At 55.2% G+C, this 13,260-nt stretch overlaps 4 protein-coding genes across 4 annotated transcripts; 3 read left to right on the plus strand and 1 right to left on the minus strand.

Moving 5' to 3' along the window:
• Positions 1-394: 394 nt before the first annotated feature.
• Positions 395-1,544, minus strand: B0T26DRAFT_741712 (uncharacterized protein; the record flags this gene model as incomplete). The annotated part of the gene is made up of 6 exons (XM_060444004.1): positions 395-678; positions 729-825; positions 915-997; positions 1,113-1,227; positions 1,296-1,405; positions 1,514-1,544. The coding sequence occupies 6 exons, from the start codon at positions 1,542-1,544 to the stop codon at positions 395-397; spliced, it is 720 nt and encodes a 239-aa protein (XP_060294035.1).
• Positions 1,545-1,948: 404 nt separating this feature from the next.
• Positions 1,949-3,765, plus strand: B0T26DRAFT_344029 (uncharacterized protein). The gene is made up of 2 exons (XM_060434507.1): positions 1,949-2,857; positions 2,922-3,765. The coding sequence occupies exons 1-2, from the start codon at positions 2,175-2,177 to the stop codon at positions 3,355-3,357; spliced, it is 1,119 nt and encodes a 372-aa protein (XP_060294036.1). The 5' UTR covers positions 1,949-2,174; the 3' UTR covers positions 3,358-3,765.
• A 1,266-nt stretch (positions 3,766-5,031) lies between these two features.
• Positions 5,032-5,898, plus strand: B0T26DRAFT_648738 (uncharacterized protein; the record flags this gene model as incomplete). Its single annotated transcript, XM_060438023.1, has 2 exons — positions 5,032-5,800; positions 5,861-5,898. 2 exons carry the CDS (start codon positions 5,032-5,034, stop codon positions 5,896-5,898), a joined length of 807 nt encoding a protein of 268 aa, XP_060294037.1.
• Positions 5,899-8,957: 3,059 nt separating this feature from the next.
• On the plus strand, positions 8,958-10,439 carry B0T26DRAFT_752916 (uncharacterized protein; the record flags this gene model as incomplete). The annotated part of the gene is made up of 2 exons (XM_060445598.1): positions 8,958-9,470; positions 10,308-10,439. The coding sequence occupies 2 exons, from the start codon at positions 8,958-8,960 to the stop codon at positions 10,437-10,439; spliced, it is 645 nt and encodes a 214-aa protein (XP_060294038.1).
• Between the last annotated feature and the right edge of the window lie 2,821 nt (positions 10,440-13,260).

Here is a 13,260-nt window from a genome sequence, read left to right on the forward strand (position 1 = left end):
TCTCCCAGCGCACCTACCTCCCACAGCGCACCTACCTCCCACAGGCTTCCATCCATCCTGCGCTCCCGTCCTTCAGTTCGGACCCGTTCTGGACGGATTGTTGTCTCTCAATTGAGTTTGACCCAGCCGATCGCCATCAACACCAACACACATCCATGGCAACCGGCCTGAAGGAGGGCTCTTGTCTGCATTAATGGCGTGTACTTAATTCTCAATTGTCTAGGCACTTTGCAGTTCTGCACCTCTTGCTATTTTTTTTTTAATTTTTTTCGCTTTTCCCTTTGATGGCGCCATCTCATGGACGGCGGGTGTTTATTCTCTGGTTGCTGCGCGGTTGCCCCCCTCCCCCCAGGCCCCTCCCTCCTTCAGCAGCCCCCACCCCTTTGGTCAAGCCTTAATAGGCCATGATATCGCCATTCCACCTCACGTAGCCCCCGTGGGGAATCGCCGCGCCGTCGGCAGTGCCGAATCGCACAATGACATCGGCCAGCGCCGCCATGCACTCGTCCATGTCGTCCTTCCCAAAGTACCCCGTCATCTTGGTCGCCACGAAGCCCGGGTGCACGGCCAGCGCCAGCACCTTGGACCCCAGCTTGGCCAGGTCGACGGCCATGGTCTTGGTCAGCTGGTTGACGCCCGCCTTGGACACGCGGTAGCAGGCGTTGCCGCCCGTGTTGTCTGCGCCATCAGTCTTCAACTCTGCATTGGAGCGGGGACTGTTTATTTACCGGCGATGCTCGCCATGTCCGACGACACGTTGACGATCTTGCCCTGGCCCGCCCTCTCGAGCGCTGGGAGGAAGGCCTTGGATGCAAGAAACGGGCCCTGGATGCTTGCACCGCACCGTGCTGCCCGTCAGGTCTCGATTCCTCGCCCAATGGGGATGGGGCGGGGGGAAAGGGTTGGTCACGCACCACGACGTTGACCTTGAAGTGGACCATCAAATCCTCCGCGGACAGTTCCGTGAACGCCTTGTCATCCCACTGGTGGTAGACGCCTTTTCCCGCGAGTTAGCTGGCATCCAAGTCTCGGGAAGCAACGCAAGAAGGGTCGCATCGATGCACAAGAGGGAGGAGGCGCGCGGTCCGCCCATGCGGAAGGTGGTTGCTTACCTGCACAGTTGACCAGGATGCCGAGCGGCCTGTTGCCGTACTCTTGCGCTGCGGCATTGATGGAAGCCTCGTCGGTAAAGTCGAGCTCTATCGTATGCACCCCGCTTCCTTTGAGCTGGCCTTGCGTCAGCACGCCGTGTGCCTCCGACCTCGCCGTGCGCGAGAGATGGGAGCGCCGCTCACGTCCGACACTGAGCTATCGCCCCGCGTCTGGGGCCGGTATGTGCCCCAGACATTGTACCCCTTCTTGACGAATCGGGTCGCCAGTTCGAAGCCGATTCCCCGATTTGCGCCTGCCTACCGTCAGTGTCTGCTGCAGCTACGATGCGGTCACGATGGCCTGCCTCGCTGAGCTTATCGCGTCTGCTTGAGAATCGGCTCCAGATCAGGAAAGGACTCACCGACGATAAGGACATTCTCTGGGCCAGACATGATGAAGCAATCGCAGTTTGGTTACCCCGCTGTGTGACTGCGATCCGCTCGTTGCTGGATGTGGCTCGAGGTCCGAGACAAAGCCCTGCTTCTTATAGACCACACACTGGTCCGGGTTGCCCTATTCAGCAGACGGACTACATATACATAATGCTAAGCAAGTCGACGTGCAGATAGACTTGGGAGCATGTGTGACATCGCCAAATTCCAGGTTTTGAGTGCATGTCCGGAGCAGAATGCGGCACAGAACCGTATTGCCCTTCTGATAGGGCCAAGTTCGTGATCCCCACTGGTTGGTTTCATCCCATGGTCCGAGGGTCTCGGACTTGGCCGCTCGCTAGCTGTGCCCCATTGGTCCGCGGGCTTGACGCGAGCGAGCCTGTCAACGGGCCTCTGTTGAGACGACACCTATACGGAAATAGGGTGTATTTTTGGATCAACATGGCGTCCCAAGATGGCCGCCACGGGCTCGAGGCCGTTGCGGCCCTGGGGGCCACTGTGACGTTAAAAACTCCAGACAGCCAGCTCCCTCGATTCCCAGGTGTTTCGCCCAGAGAGAGACTTGACGAACGCATCAAAGGTGAGACCTGACGAACGCATCAAAGGTGAACACAGAGAAATATACCCAAAATGCCCGGCAAGACCGATGTCGCCAGCGCGCCTGTAGCTAGTCAAGCAGACGAGCCTAAGAAGGCCGAGAAGATCACGTACGATGTCAATATCCCGTACAAGCTATCGGACGCCGCGGTCCAGGGCACTAGATACCTAGACTACCTGCCGACGTGGGACGAGATGTGGTTTGAGCCGCTGGCGCCGTTCGCGTTCTCCGACCCCGGGCTGCGTGTGACAGACAGGACGCTGCCGAACCTGCTCGGGTGGCCCGGCGTGACCGTGACCGACATCCAGCCGGGCTTCGCGTCTGTCGTCGAGGGGCTGCAGCTCAGCGCGCTGGACGCGGCGGGGCGCGACGAGCTTGCGTACCTCATATCCCAGCGCAAGGTGCTCGCGTTCCCGGCCCAGGACCTCATCGACGCCGGGCCCGCGGCGCAACGCGAGTTCATGCGCCACTTTGGCAAGCTCAACTACCAGCCCGTCTCGGGCTGCGTCAAGGGCGAGCCCGCGTTCCACGTCATCCATCGTCATGGAAATAAGGAGGAGATTGCGAGCTTTCTCGAGCACCAGCCGACTACTACCCTCTGGCACCAGGATGTTAGCTATGAGATCCAGCCCCCCGGCTACGTGCTGCTGGGCATGCTCGAGGGCCCGGCCGTCGGCGGCGACACGGTCTTTGCCGCCGCCGACGAGGGGTACAAGTGAGTCTCTCCCACCCCCGAACACCCTCTCAGTCCGACATGCGACTGACACCCGCCCCACCAGCCGCCTCTCGCCCGCCATGCAGACCTTTATCGACACGCTAACCGCCGTGCACACGTCGGCCAAGATGATCGGCCACGCCAAGGCCGCCGGCCGGCCGTTCCGCAAGGACCCCGTCGAGACGCGCCACCCGATCGTGCGCGTGCACCCCGTCACGGGCCGCCGCTGCCTGTTCGTGAACAACGAGTTCCTCACCCGCATCGAAGGGCTCAAGGCCCCCGAGTCGCGCCTCATCAATGACTTTCTGGTGAACCATCTTGTGACCGGCCACGACTTCCAGGCCCGCGTCAAGTGGCAGCCGGGGACTGTTGTCATGTTTGATAATCGCAGCTTGATTCGTACGTCTCTCTCATTTGTGTGTGTGTGTGTGTTGTGTGTGTGTGTTGTGTGTGTGTGTGTTGTGTGGGTGTTGTGTGTGTGTGTGTTGTGTGGTGTTTAGCGGTGGTCTGGCTTGTTTTTTTCACGGTCTCTCTGTTTCTTACGTTGTCCTTTCATTAGATTTGGAAAGAATTCACACCCCTCGTGAATCAACCACCAGAGACAAGAAGCTGACAGGTATTACCAGACACCGCCTCGGTCGACTATCTCGACGACGACGGCAACGCCCGCCCGCGCCACATGTTCCGCTTGTGCGCCATGGCCGAGAAGCCCATCCCCGTGTCGCCGTCGGCCGAGTAAGTAGGTAATTAGTCAACGGGGTGTGGGAGCGGAGATACCATGGCAGCGGGCACCGCTTGACGTCTTCACCAAAGGCAGAGGCTGGTCTGGATTCCGTCTTGTCAGACAAGTAGGCAGGCAGGGAGGTATGATATTGTCATGATTTTTTGAATGTTATTTTATTGAAATATTGCCACCTTTTCGCGAACTACCTCTTGGTGTTTGTTAGTGTTTTGGTGTCGCGCACTAGAGCCCGAACCGGGCCGGCAGACGTCAGAACCAGTTGGCTGGACTGTTGCTGCAGCAGTCAGGGCAGGGCAGAAACGCGGCTCGGGTGCATTCGCCGACGGTCTCTGCGTGTTGTGTCCCGAGCGCGTGGCACCGGCAGAGAGGCCGAGATGGGGGAGTGCGAGTGTGGGTGTTGGTGTGCATGGTAAGCCAGGCACGGGAGCGGCTCGAGTAGAGAGGCCGGCGGATTTGGTTACTGCCTTTTCTGGGCTTTGCTTGGAGCTCGCGCGTCTTGAGGGGATGAGGGTTGTGTTTGCCTGGCATGGACAGGGTTAGAGACGGCTGCGAGTCAATGTAGCTTGCTTGCTGCGTTCTCGTTGGCGCAATCGCTGGACTCTGCATTGATTAGTGCCCGGTTTTGGTCGTGCATGAATCTGTTTTTGCCTCCTCTGCCTGCTCGTGGTCCTTGCATCCGTCGGTCCATCCATCTAACCAATAACCCCCGGAACTCCATCCAACCAACAACCCCCGGCACTCAATCTAACCAACAACCCCAGACACGACTCCGACGCGACGCAGCGCAACGAAATAAAATGGAGGAGCTGAGCTCGGTGTTGGTCGGCTCGCCATTTCCTCCCTTTTCTTTTTTCTCGCGTCTCTCGCTCTTCGCGACTTGGCATCCCAAAAACTGCCCACGCAGGCCAGGGACGCACGCTGCACAGAATGTGCCTCCGCCGGACTTGGGTTCGGGGACATGCCGGCCTGGCCTTTGTGTCCGGCCCTTCCCCGCCCCACTCCGAAATGGTAGACAGGACAGTACACCCCCCAGCGCTCGAGTAAGGTACGGCAAGCTCGAAAGCTGAAGGACGTCCGGAGTACCGTCATGGTGTAACTCCGTCCTGCTCTAATTCGAAGCCCGGGTTTGAGGAAAGCGAGGGACCCAAACGGGCGGGAGATTTACCCACATCCCCCCCTGGAACTGGCAGGTTACGCGGCTATTATTGCTCAAATAAAAAGAATCCCTCCGCGCTCTCCGCCTCCTGTGGTCTGGCTCTTCCCTTTCCCGCGCTTTTTTCCCGCGCTTTTCTTGTTCTCTGATACCCAGCATCGCACCGCATCGCATCGAATCGTATCGTCGCCGCATCGCATCGAATCGAATCGCATCGCATCGCATCGCATCGCCAGCCTCGACCACCGCCTTCTTGCAACCACACCCGCACCTGACACAATGGTGATCGCCGTGCCCACCGCCAGCCTCGAAGGCAAGGTCGCGCTCATAACGGGGGCGGGCCGTGGCATCGGGCGGGGAGTGGCGCTGGAGCTGGCGCGGCGCGGGGCGTCGGTCGTGGTCAACTACGTGTCGTCGGCGGGGCCGGCGCAGGAGGTGGTGGACGAGATCGCGTCGTATAAGAACGGGGCGCGCGGCGTGGCGATCCAGGCCGACGTCAGCAAGGTGCCCGAGATTGCGCGCCTGTTCGAGGCGGCCAAGAAGGAGTTTGGCCGCCTCGACATCGTCATGTCCAACAGCGGCACCGAGTCGTGGGACAAGACGGAAGAGGTGACTGAGGAGAAGTATGACCACGTCTTCAACCTCAACGCCCGTGCACAGTTCTTCGTCGGCCAGGCCGCCTTTAAGCATCTCGAGCGTGATGGCCGCCTGGTCCTCATGACGAGCATCGCCGCCGGCCTCATGGGCGTCAAGGACCACGCCCTGTACAACGCCTCTAAAATGGCCGTCATCGGCATGGTCAAGGCTTTTGCGACCGACTTTGGCGTCAAGGGCATCACCGTCAACGGCGTCGCCCCCGGCGGTATCAAGTCCGACATGTTCACCCAGAACGCCTGGCACTACATCCCCGGTGCCGGCCCCGACTTCCCCGGCGACAAGATCGAGAAGCTCATGGCCGACCACTGCCCGCTCGGCCGCTGCGCCGTGCCTGAGGATGTCGCCCGCGTCGTTGCCTTCCTGGCCAGCGGGGACGGCGGCTGGGTCAATGGTGAGCCTTCTTCCTGTGAACTTGGTCAATGAACATTGCTGACAGTTTGTGGCGGTCTAGGCCAAATCATTACCATTTCCGGCGGCTCATCGCAGTAATGTGTTGTTGATATCGCACGGGCGGGGCGTCGAGAGAAGGGGGACAGAGCATACAAACGTGTAGTGCAAATAGTGCGTCTGCGGAGGATGGGGAGAAGGGATGAAAATACCAGGGCAGTTATTTTGGGGATGGTCGGGGCGAATGGCAGCCGTAGGAGACATGGATATAAACGAAAGAAGTCTCAACGGCCAGAACACGATGGCCATGTGTGCGGGTGCGTTTTAATATGCCGTTAGGTAGATGCCGGGAAATTTTGAAATATGATTATGGCGTCTCTCCCGTCTCGCATTGGGCCGCTGTTGCATAGGTAGATTAAGGTGAATTAGGAATTAGGAATTCTTCAGGGCACACACTCCATCGTTACGTACATCGTCCAATCTACAATGGTGGCTGTCCTGGTTGGGGGCCATGTTTTGAGCGGTAAAGCCGGTGCTTTGAAATGCAGCTTCCCAAGCGTAGATTTCCAACCATAACAACAGAATCCTATGCGTGATCGTGTGCGTATTTGCAAGCAAGGCTGATCAAGTGGAGTGGTGATGTTATTGATGGTGTCGTGATGTTGAGTTTAGGTCCAGTGACTGCTTTGTTGGCTCGCTCCGTTGACTTGCCTAGGAATCCCCCCATTCAGTTAATTACAGATTTACAGATACCTAGAGAGCTGAGGTAAGTACGTGCACATATAGAAGGCTTCATTACAAAGCACTGATTTAACCACCAAAAGGCCGACAGTCGACGACAGCCGCCATGGTGGACTTTCTATAGGTACCTTAATTGCGTGGGTGGCTGTGGTGATAGGGTGGGTGCCCCAACTGCATGCGCCTCTTCCGAAAGTGCGGCATTCTCTATGTCTACCTAGGTATTTATTTATATTCAGAGCCCCTAAACCGCCTTTCAGTGTTGATCTCCAGGATGTCTGCCTCTTCCCCGACAACTAGGTCGGTACTATTTGAGTGCCCCTCACCCTGCTGCAATGCAACGAAGGTAGTCACGCTGTTTTGATTTGCGCTGCGCGCTTAAACTACGGTAGGAATTGTTTCGGCGATCCTTTGTTTTATCTGTCAAGCCGAAGCTGTGTTGGAAACTAATCACACCACCCCTTCGCAGACGTCCGAGGCAGCTTCCTCGCCCAAGCCCGGGAATGAGTGGCTGGGCACACTTGCCGACCCCGTCTTCGAGGTACCCCTATTCACGTTTAGCATCAAATCTGGTCACGATAATGAGCGCTCCGCTGACAACTTGGACAACTCTGTTTGCAGATGGAAGTCTCTCTCTCTTCAAAGACGCACCATTTACGCATTCATGGCGACCTTTGCGGCTCTAGTCATTTCGGTCGAGGGTCTCTTCATCGCCTCTGAAAAATGCCAGGGTCTCGCAACCGTCTTTCCCGGTGCCAACTTGGATTACACTTGGACTTACGGACCGACGGCTGTCGTGAGCCTGGCTGCTGCTCTCTGGTCATGTGTCGATTATTCGGTCAAGGTCTCTGCTCCCTGGATCCGCCTCCGAAATGCCAAAAGTAATGCCGGCGGGAGAGCGCCTTGCTCTTGGATTACATCCCATTCCCATTTCTGGTTCCCTTCCAGACAATCAAAAACAGGGATGTTTCAGTCACTACTACGGCGATTTTATCCCACTTCCTCACCGTCATGACTATCTTCTCGTCGTCCATGGTCCGAGTCGTGCCGGTGGACGTCACTCCCCCAGTCCAACTCCGGTCCAAGTTTGTCGATTCTTATCCTTCACGTCTCGATGACCGTGGGCTGCTGCCGATTTATGCGCGGATAGCGGAGGGACTGAGGGAAGAATACGAAGGAGAGCCCCAGATTGGGATACGTGTCGTCGACATGCTGCAACAAGATACACCCTAGCCCCTGAGCGTTCGTTCGCGTGGTACTACCAGGCACTCACAACAAGGATAATAACGAATTGATTTGTGAGTAAAGTCGAGCAAAAGAAACCTCGGGGTATCGCGGTTTTGGTACACATTACCAAGATGAAAAAAGTCTTAGATACTGCCATAGAAGTTCTAGAGAACCAAACCAACAAACGTTTAGGGGCTGGGATGTATGTAAACCCCTGAGAAATCCATGGGTCTTTAGCGATGATCTTAGGGTTTTAGTGCACTCGCGCCTTCGGGATTCCGTAAGCCCGGCGATAGAGTTTGTTGAAGAATGCGGGTCGATCATGGGACGATCGGGCCTATCACTATGGTCAAGCCAGATGGATGTAAATCGTGCAGCGATGTACAGAAATTACGGAGCCCCTTTTACCATGTTCTCAGCGCAATCCTGCAATTTTTGGCGTGTAATTATTGCCCGCCTTGGACACATGTAGAATTCGAATAGCGAGCAAGGGGGTGATCCTCCTATCCTCCGACTCAAATCACTAGGTATCGGTACTGGAAGCAATAGGGCATAACGGCACGCCGAAAACTGGTGGTTTAAGTGATGATTGTTGATGTATCTGTAGATAGAAGAAAGAGTTGGCCCTGCGCCTTTACCGCCACCCATGTGGCTAATGTATGCGCCTTCACCGCCACCTCTCTGTGGCTGACTAGCGCGTTATTCCAGCATTCCAACACAATACCTCCCTTTCAAGTGACCCCGCCCCCGCAACTCAATCTCACCCATCTACCCATCGACACCCGACGCTGTCCACACACACACACACACACACACACACACACACACACACACACACACACACACACACACACACACACACACCACACACACACACACACACACACACACACACACACACACACACACACACACACACACACACACACACACACAAACACAAACTGTTGGAACAACGCGCTAGTCAGCCACACAGAGGTGGCGGTGGAGGCGCAGGGCCACGGATTCTATATAAGTGGCCTACGGCCACCTCTTTCTTCTAGATACACATATACGTCTACAATTATTACTTGAACTACCAGTTTTCGGCGCGCAGTTACGCACTGTTGCTTCCAGTACCGGAACCTGGTGATTCCAACACACACACACACACACACACACACACACACACACACAAGGACCAAAACATCACCAGCATGCCGCCCGTCACCGCCTTCGACGTCAGCATCGACCTCGATCTCCGCGGCCTCCGCACGCTCAAAGCCCTTCTCACCAAAGCATGCTCCCACGCCGCCGCCGCAACCCTCCCGTCAGCCAAATCCCCCAACGACTCGGCGTCGCTGGCCTTCCACGTGCAATCTTGCACCAACCTCGCCGTCAGTGGGCTGGGACTCCTGACCGGCACCCCGCAGGAGCCCCCAGAATGGACTACAGAAGGGGTAACCCTGGAGCAGCTCATCTCACTCGTCGACAAGACCATCGCCCAGCTCGAGGGCGGCGCCACCAAGCCCGCTGACCTCCTAGACGGCGTCGAAGACAGGGAGCTTCAGGTCACGTACGGCAACGGACAGACGGCTGCGTGGGGCGGCAGGGAGTATGTTCTTGGGTACGGCATCCCAAACTTCATGTTCCACTTGTGCATGGCGTTCTCGGCCCTGCGCAGCCAGGGCGTGGATGCCGGCAAGATGGACTTTTTGGGGCCTTTTATGGTTGGCTTGGCCCCTGGATTTTGAGACTCTTGAGGTCGACGTCTTCCTTTCATCTCTAGGCACGTTCGGATGGAAGACGAACCCAGTTTATCTAGTTTCAGCTGGCACGTGCTGTGCGCTTTTTCCCGACGAGAAGATTTCGCCCACACATTTATATAGTCGTGAGCCTTACTCCCCCACCAGCTCAGCACTTAATCAGTGCACACATTGTGATATTATCCACCTCCACATTGTACAAAGCTACCTACCTACCTATTCACAAGCCAGCAAGCCATTCAAGAGCGCATCGTCAAATTTAACCACTCAGCTCATTGACAGCGTTCCACCCGCACCCTAAAGCCGCGATCAAGCGATTACCTCGCGCGCACCCCAAATTTTGACGGCATTCCGACCATCGAAATCCCGGATTTTCAGCGAGCGCCGAGTCCACTGAACGCCAGCCGCTGCAGCCTCGAGATCAAGGTTCTCACCCTGCTTGGCCTTTCGAACCTACGATGCTGGGAGAACTCTCTCTGCTGCGCCCTAGAAGCAATGGGACTGTCACGGTTGATAGGACTTTGAAAGGACAATTGCCAATAGTGTGCCGTATTCATTTAGTGGAAAACTAAGCTAAAGAAAAAAAAGAAAGAAAGATCGCAGGAGCTGCGATCGGTGAAAAAAGGTTGTGGGCGAAGTTTGCACGTGACCCACATGCTAACCTAATTGGGCTCTTTCCATGAAAGAAGGTTTGCGGGCGAAGGTTACACGTGACCCGCAAGCTAAGCCTAATTGGGTTTCTTGGAAGATGACGTAACACGGCTAGCTACAGTGAACTCACTATGCGCTGTGCCGTGACAGGGACTAGAGGAGTATATCGAGGACATGGTCGGCGAGCCTGCTGACGAGCCTGCCGACGAGCCTCCTGACGATGATGCCGAGAAGAAACAATGGCGCGGCGATTGTGCCCTCGTGCTCTCGTCAAGGCCGTAATCTACCAGAGCACTTCTCAGCCGGTCCAGGAGAAGCTGGCGGCTTACCGCTGGGACCCGAGACATAAGGTGGTTGCTAAGATAAGCTTTCGGGATTTGGGGAGCCAGGGCCGGGCCTCATATGCTTTCCCCTTTCCTTTCCTTTCCTTTCCTTTTCCTATTTCCCATCTTCCATTTCCATCCAATCCCGTCAACCAGATCGAGCCAAGACCCCTCAACTCAACCTCCGTCTCCAATTCCAAATACCGTAAGTCAATCTCTATCTCCAGCTCTCTTCAATCGAGCAGCGACCCTGACACCCAGTCTTGCCACCTAGTCATATCAACCAGATCGGGCAAGACACCTCAAGCAAATCTCCATTTTCCGTTCCAAATACCCTAGGTCAATCTCCATTCTCCATTTCTCTTCATTCGAGTAGCGACCTTCCTAACACCCAATCAGCCACCGCTACAAGATAGTGGCCCACTACAGAAGCTGCTGGTCGCCCAGCAGGAGACTATCATCGCCCAGCAGCGCCTCCTCATCGCCCAGTAGTAGATGGTCGCCGATTAGTATCGCAAGATCGACCTCCTGACTATCTATTACAAACCACTCGACTGTTAGGGTCGTCTGTCTGTAAGGGAGTACGGGCTCCACAGGGTGCTGGGTTGGTAATTATGAAGATAGAACAAAGGGCAAGCTCCTATCGCACGGGTAATACAGTCAAATCGGAATGCCACTCAAAGTATATGAGTGCAGTGAATGTGTATTGTTTGCTTAAAGAACCAAGCAAGAACTATCTAAGACCGTGGGTACGGTCATTGTTGCACGCGATCGAAGTTGACAGCGCATTGAATTGTCTGCTCAATAGGTCTAAAAGTACAGAAAAGAACGCTTCCTTATACTCGTGGAGAGAAGGCAAGGGAGGCGTTGTAATCAGGCCGAAAGAGGGCATTCCGAATGAAATGAGGACATTCCGAGTTAAGAATGAAGGAAATAACAAAGAATGAAGGAAGCTCAAAGGCATGTCAACCAGGGCCTGTCCAATTCCATGAAAAGTGGGTCAATTCCAGACGACAGTCATCGTATATATCTAACTGTGTAACCAATAACAACTGGCCCGTGGTCCCGAGACTTGCGGTCTCGGGACGCCGGGCGCGCGGGACACTGTCCCGCGTCCCCGACCTTAAGTGGTCCCGAACCTCGAGACCCAGGGACACTCCTAATTAGTTCTTTCCATGAGACGCTCCTGATTGGTCCACACCAAACTGAGCGTCCCCCACTATTGCGCATTTCGACAAGGATTCGTAACACTATCTAGTCCGATGGCCTGGAGAGGGAGATAGAGACGGCGATATTAATAGCGATAACGATAGCTAGATATAATATCTAGCTACGGCCTAGGAAGCTATACGCTATGCTCAACGGTACGCGGCTATAGTACCGGACGTCGCTTAACTATTACAAACCACTCGACTGTTAGGGTCGTCTGTCTGTAAGGGAGCACGGGCTCCACAGAATGCTGGGGTTGGTAATTATGAAGATAGAACAAAGGGCAAGCTCCTATCGCACGGGTAATAGAGTCAAATCGGAATGCCACTCAAAATGTATGAGTGCAGCGAATGTGTATTGCTTGCTTGAAGAACCAAGCAAGAATTATCTAAGACCGTGGACACGGTCATCGTATTTATTTAATTATGGCGGGCCAGTAAGAGCGCAGCTCTTACTTGCCCGGCAGGAAGGAGCTGCCTGGCGCCGGGCACTGCTAGCGTGCCGGGCCATTTGCCTGGTGCCAAGACCCTTCTTGGCACCGGGCCACCTCTGATTGGCCGTCCTTCCGTTTGCCTGGTGCCAAGAGCCCTCTTGGCACCGGGCACCGTCTGATTGGCTCTCGACGAGCGGGGCCCCGGTCTTGCCTGAGGCGCCTGCCTTCTGCAGCTGGTCCAGTACGAACCAGGTTCGTCACATTACGATCCCAGTCTAGGGTACAGGAGGCGCTGTAATGCCTCCCTTGGATTGGGTAAATGCACCTAGGAAGGCGGGGCCTTCCTTCGGTCGGTGCAGCCAATCCGAAAGCGCTTAGTGCGCTTAGTCTGCTAAGAGAGCTGAGCGCACTGAGCAGGGCGCTTAGTGCGGCTTTGAGTGCTCAGTGGGACTGAGCACTAAGTGGAGCACTGAGCATCTAAGGGAAGGACTCTGATTGGTTATTCATAGTTCTATATAGGAAGCTGGAGGAATACTCTCTGGGAGTTGGTTCCTCAGCTATCAATGCATATGGTTTATCATTTATTGCTTGACTGATTGAGAGTGAGACTCTCGCAATCTGTGCACTATTGTTTGCTCCTTACAGTTCGCATTACCTGTGTGGTTCGCCGCCCAACAGCTCACTCACCCCCACCCTCACAGTCCTAGACCGCGTCTAGCTCCGTGGAACTCTCGGTGTTCCAGATTGTAACAGCGATATATACGTAGCCGAATACACCTGCCGTCTTTTTTTCCCTCCTTTTTATTTTTATTAGTAGAGAAGTCGTAGAATAACATAGAGATAAAGCCAGGAGAAGGAGGGTGGGGCTTCATATCTTCCACAAAATAAAGCCGAGGAGGAAATGCGCGTGCACATAGCTCAGATATATACTGAATAATCGTGTGATCCTCTAGATCTGTGCGTTTTCGCGAATCGGCTGGAATATCGCGTGGTGAAGGCCGACCGGCGCGTCGATAGCGGAGTGTTGTTTCTGGAAGATTGTATAGATTGGCTGTGGAAAGAATATTGGGTTTTTTACTATTTTGGATTGATTTGAGAGCTAAGATTACCCTAGCTTCTTTTGAAGGGGTAGCCATAG

The sequence above is a fragment of the Lasiosphaeria miniovina genome (genome assembly GCF_030549165.1).
Source record: "Lasiosphaeria miniovina strain SMH2392-1A chromosome Unknown B0T26scaffold_5, whole genome shotgun sequence".
In the NCBI taxonomy this organism is placed as follows: domain Eukaryota; kingdom Fungi; phylum Ascomycota; class Sordariomycetes; order Sordariales; family Lasiosphaeriaceae; genus Lasiosphaeria; species Lasiosphaeria miniovina.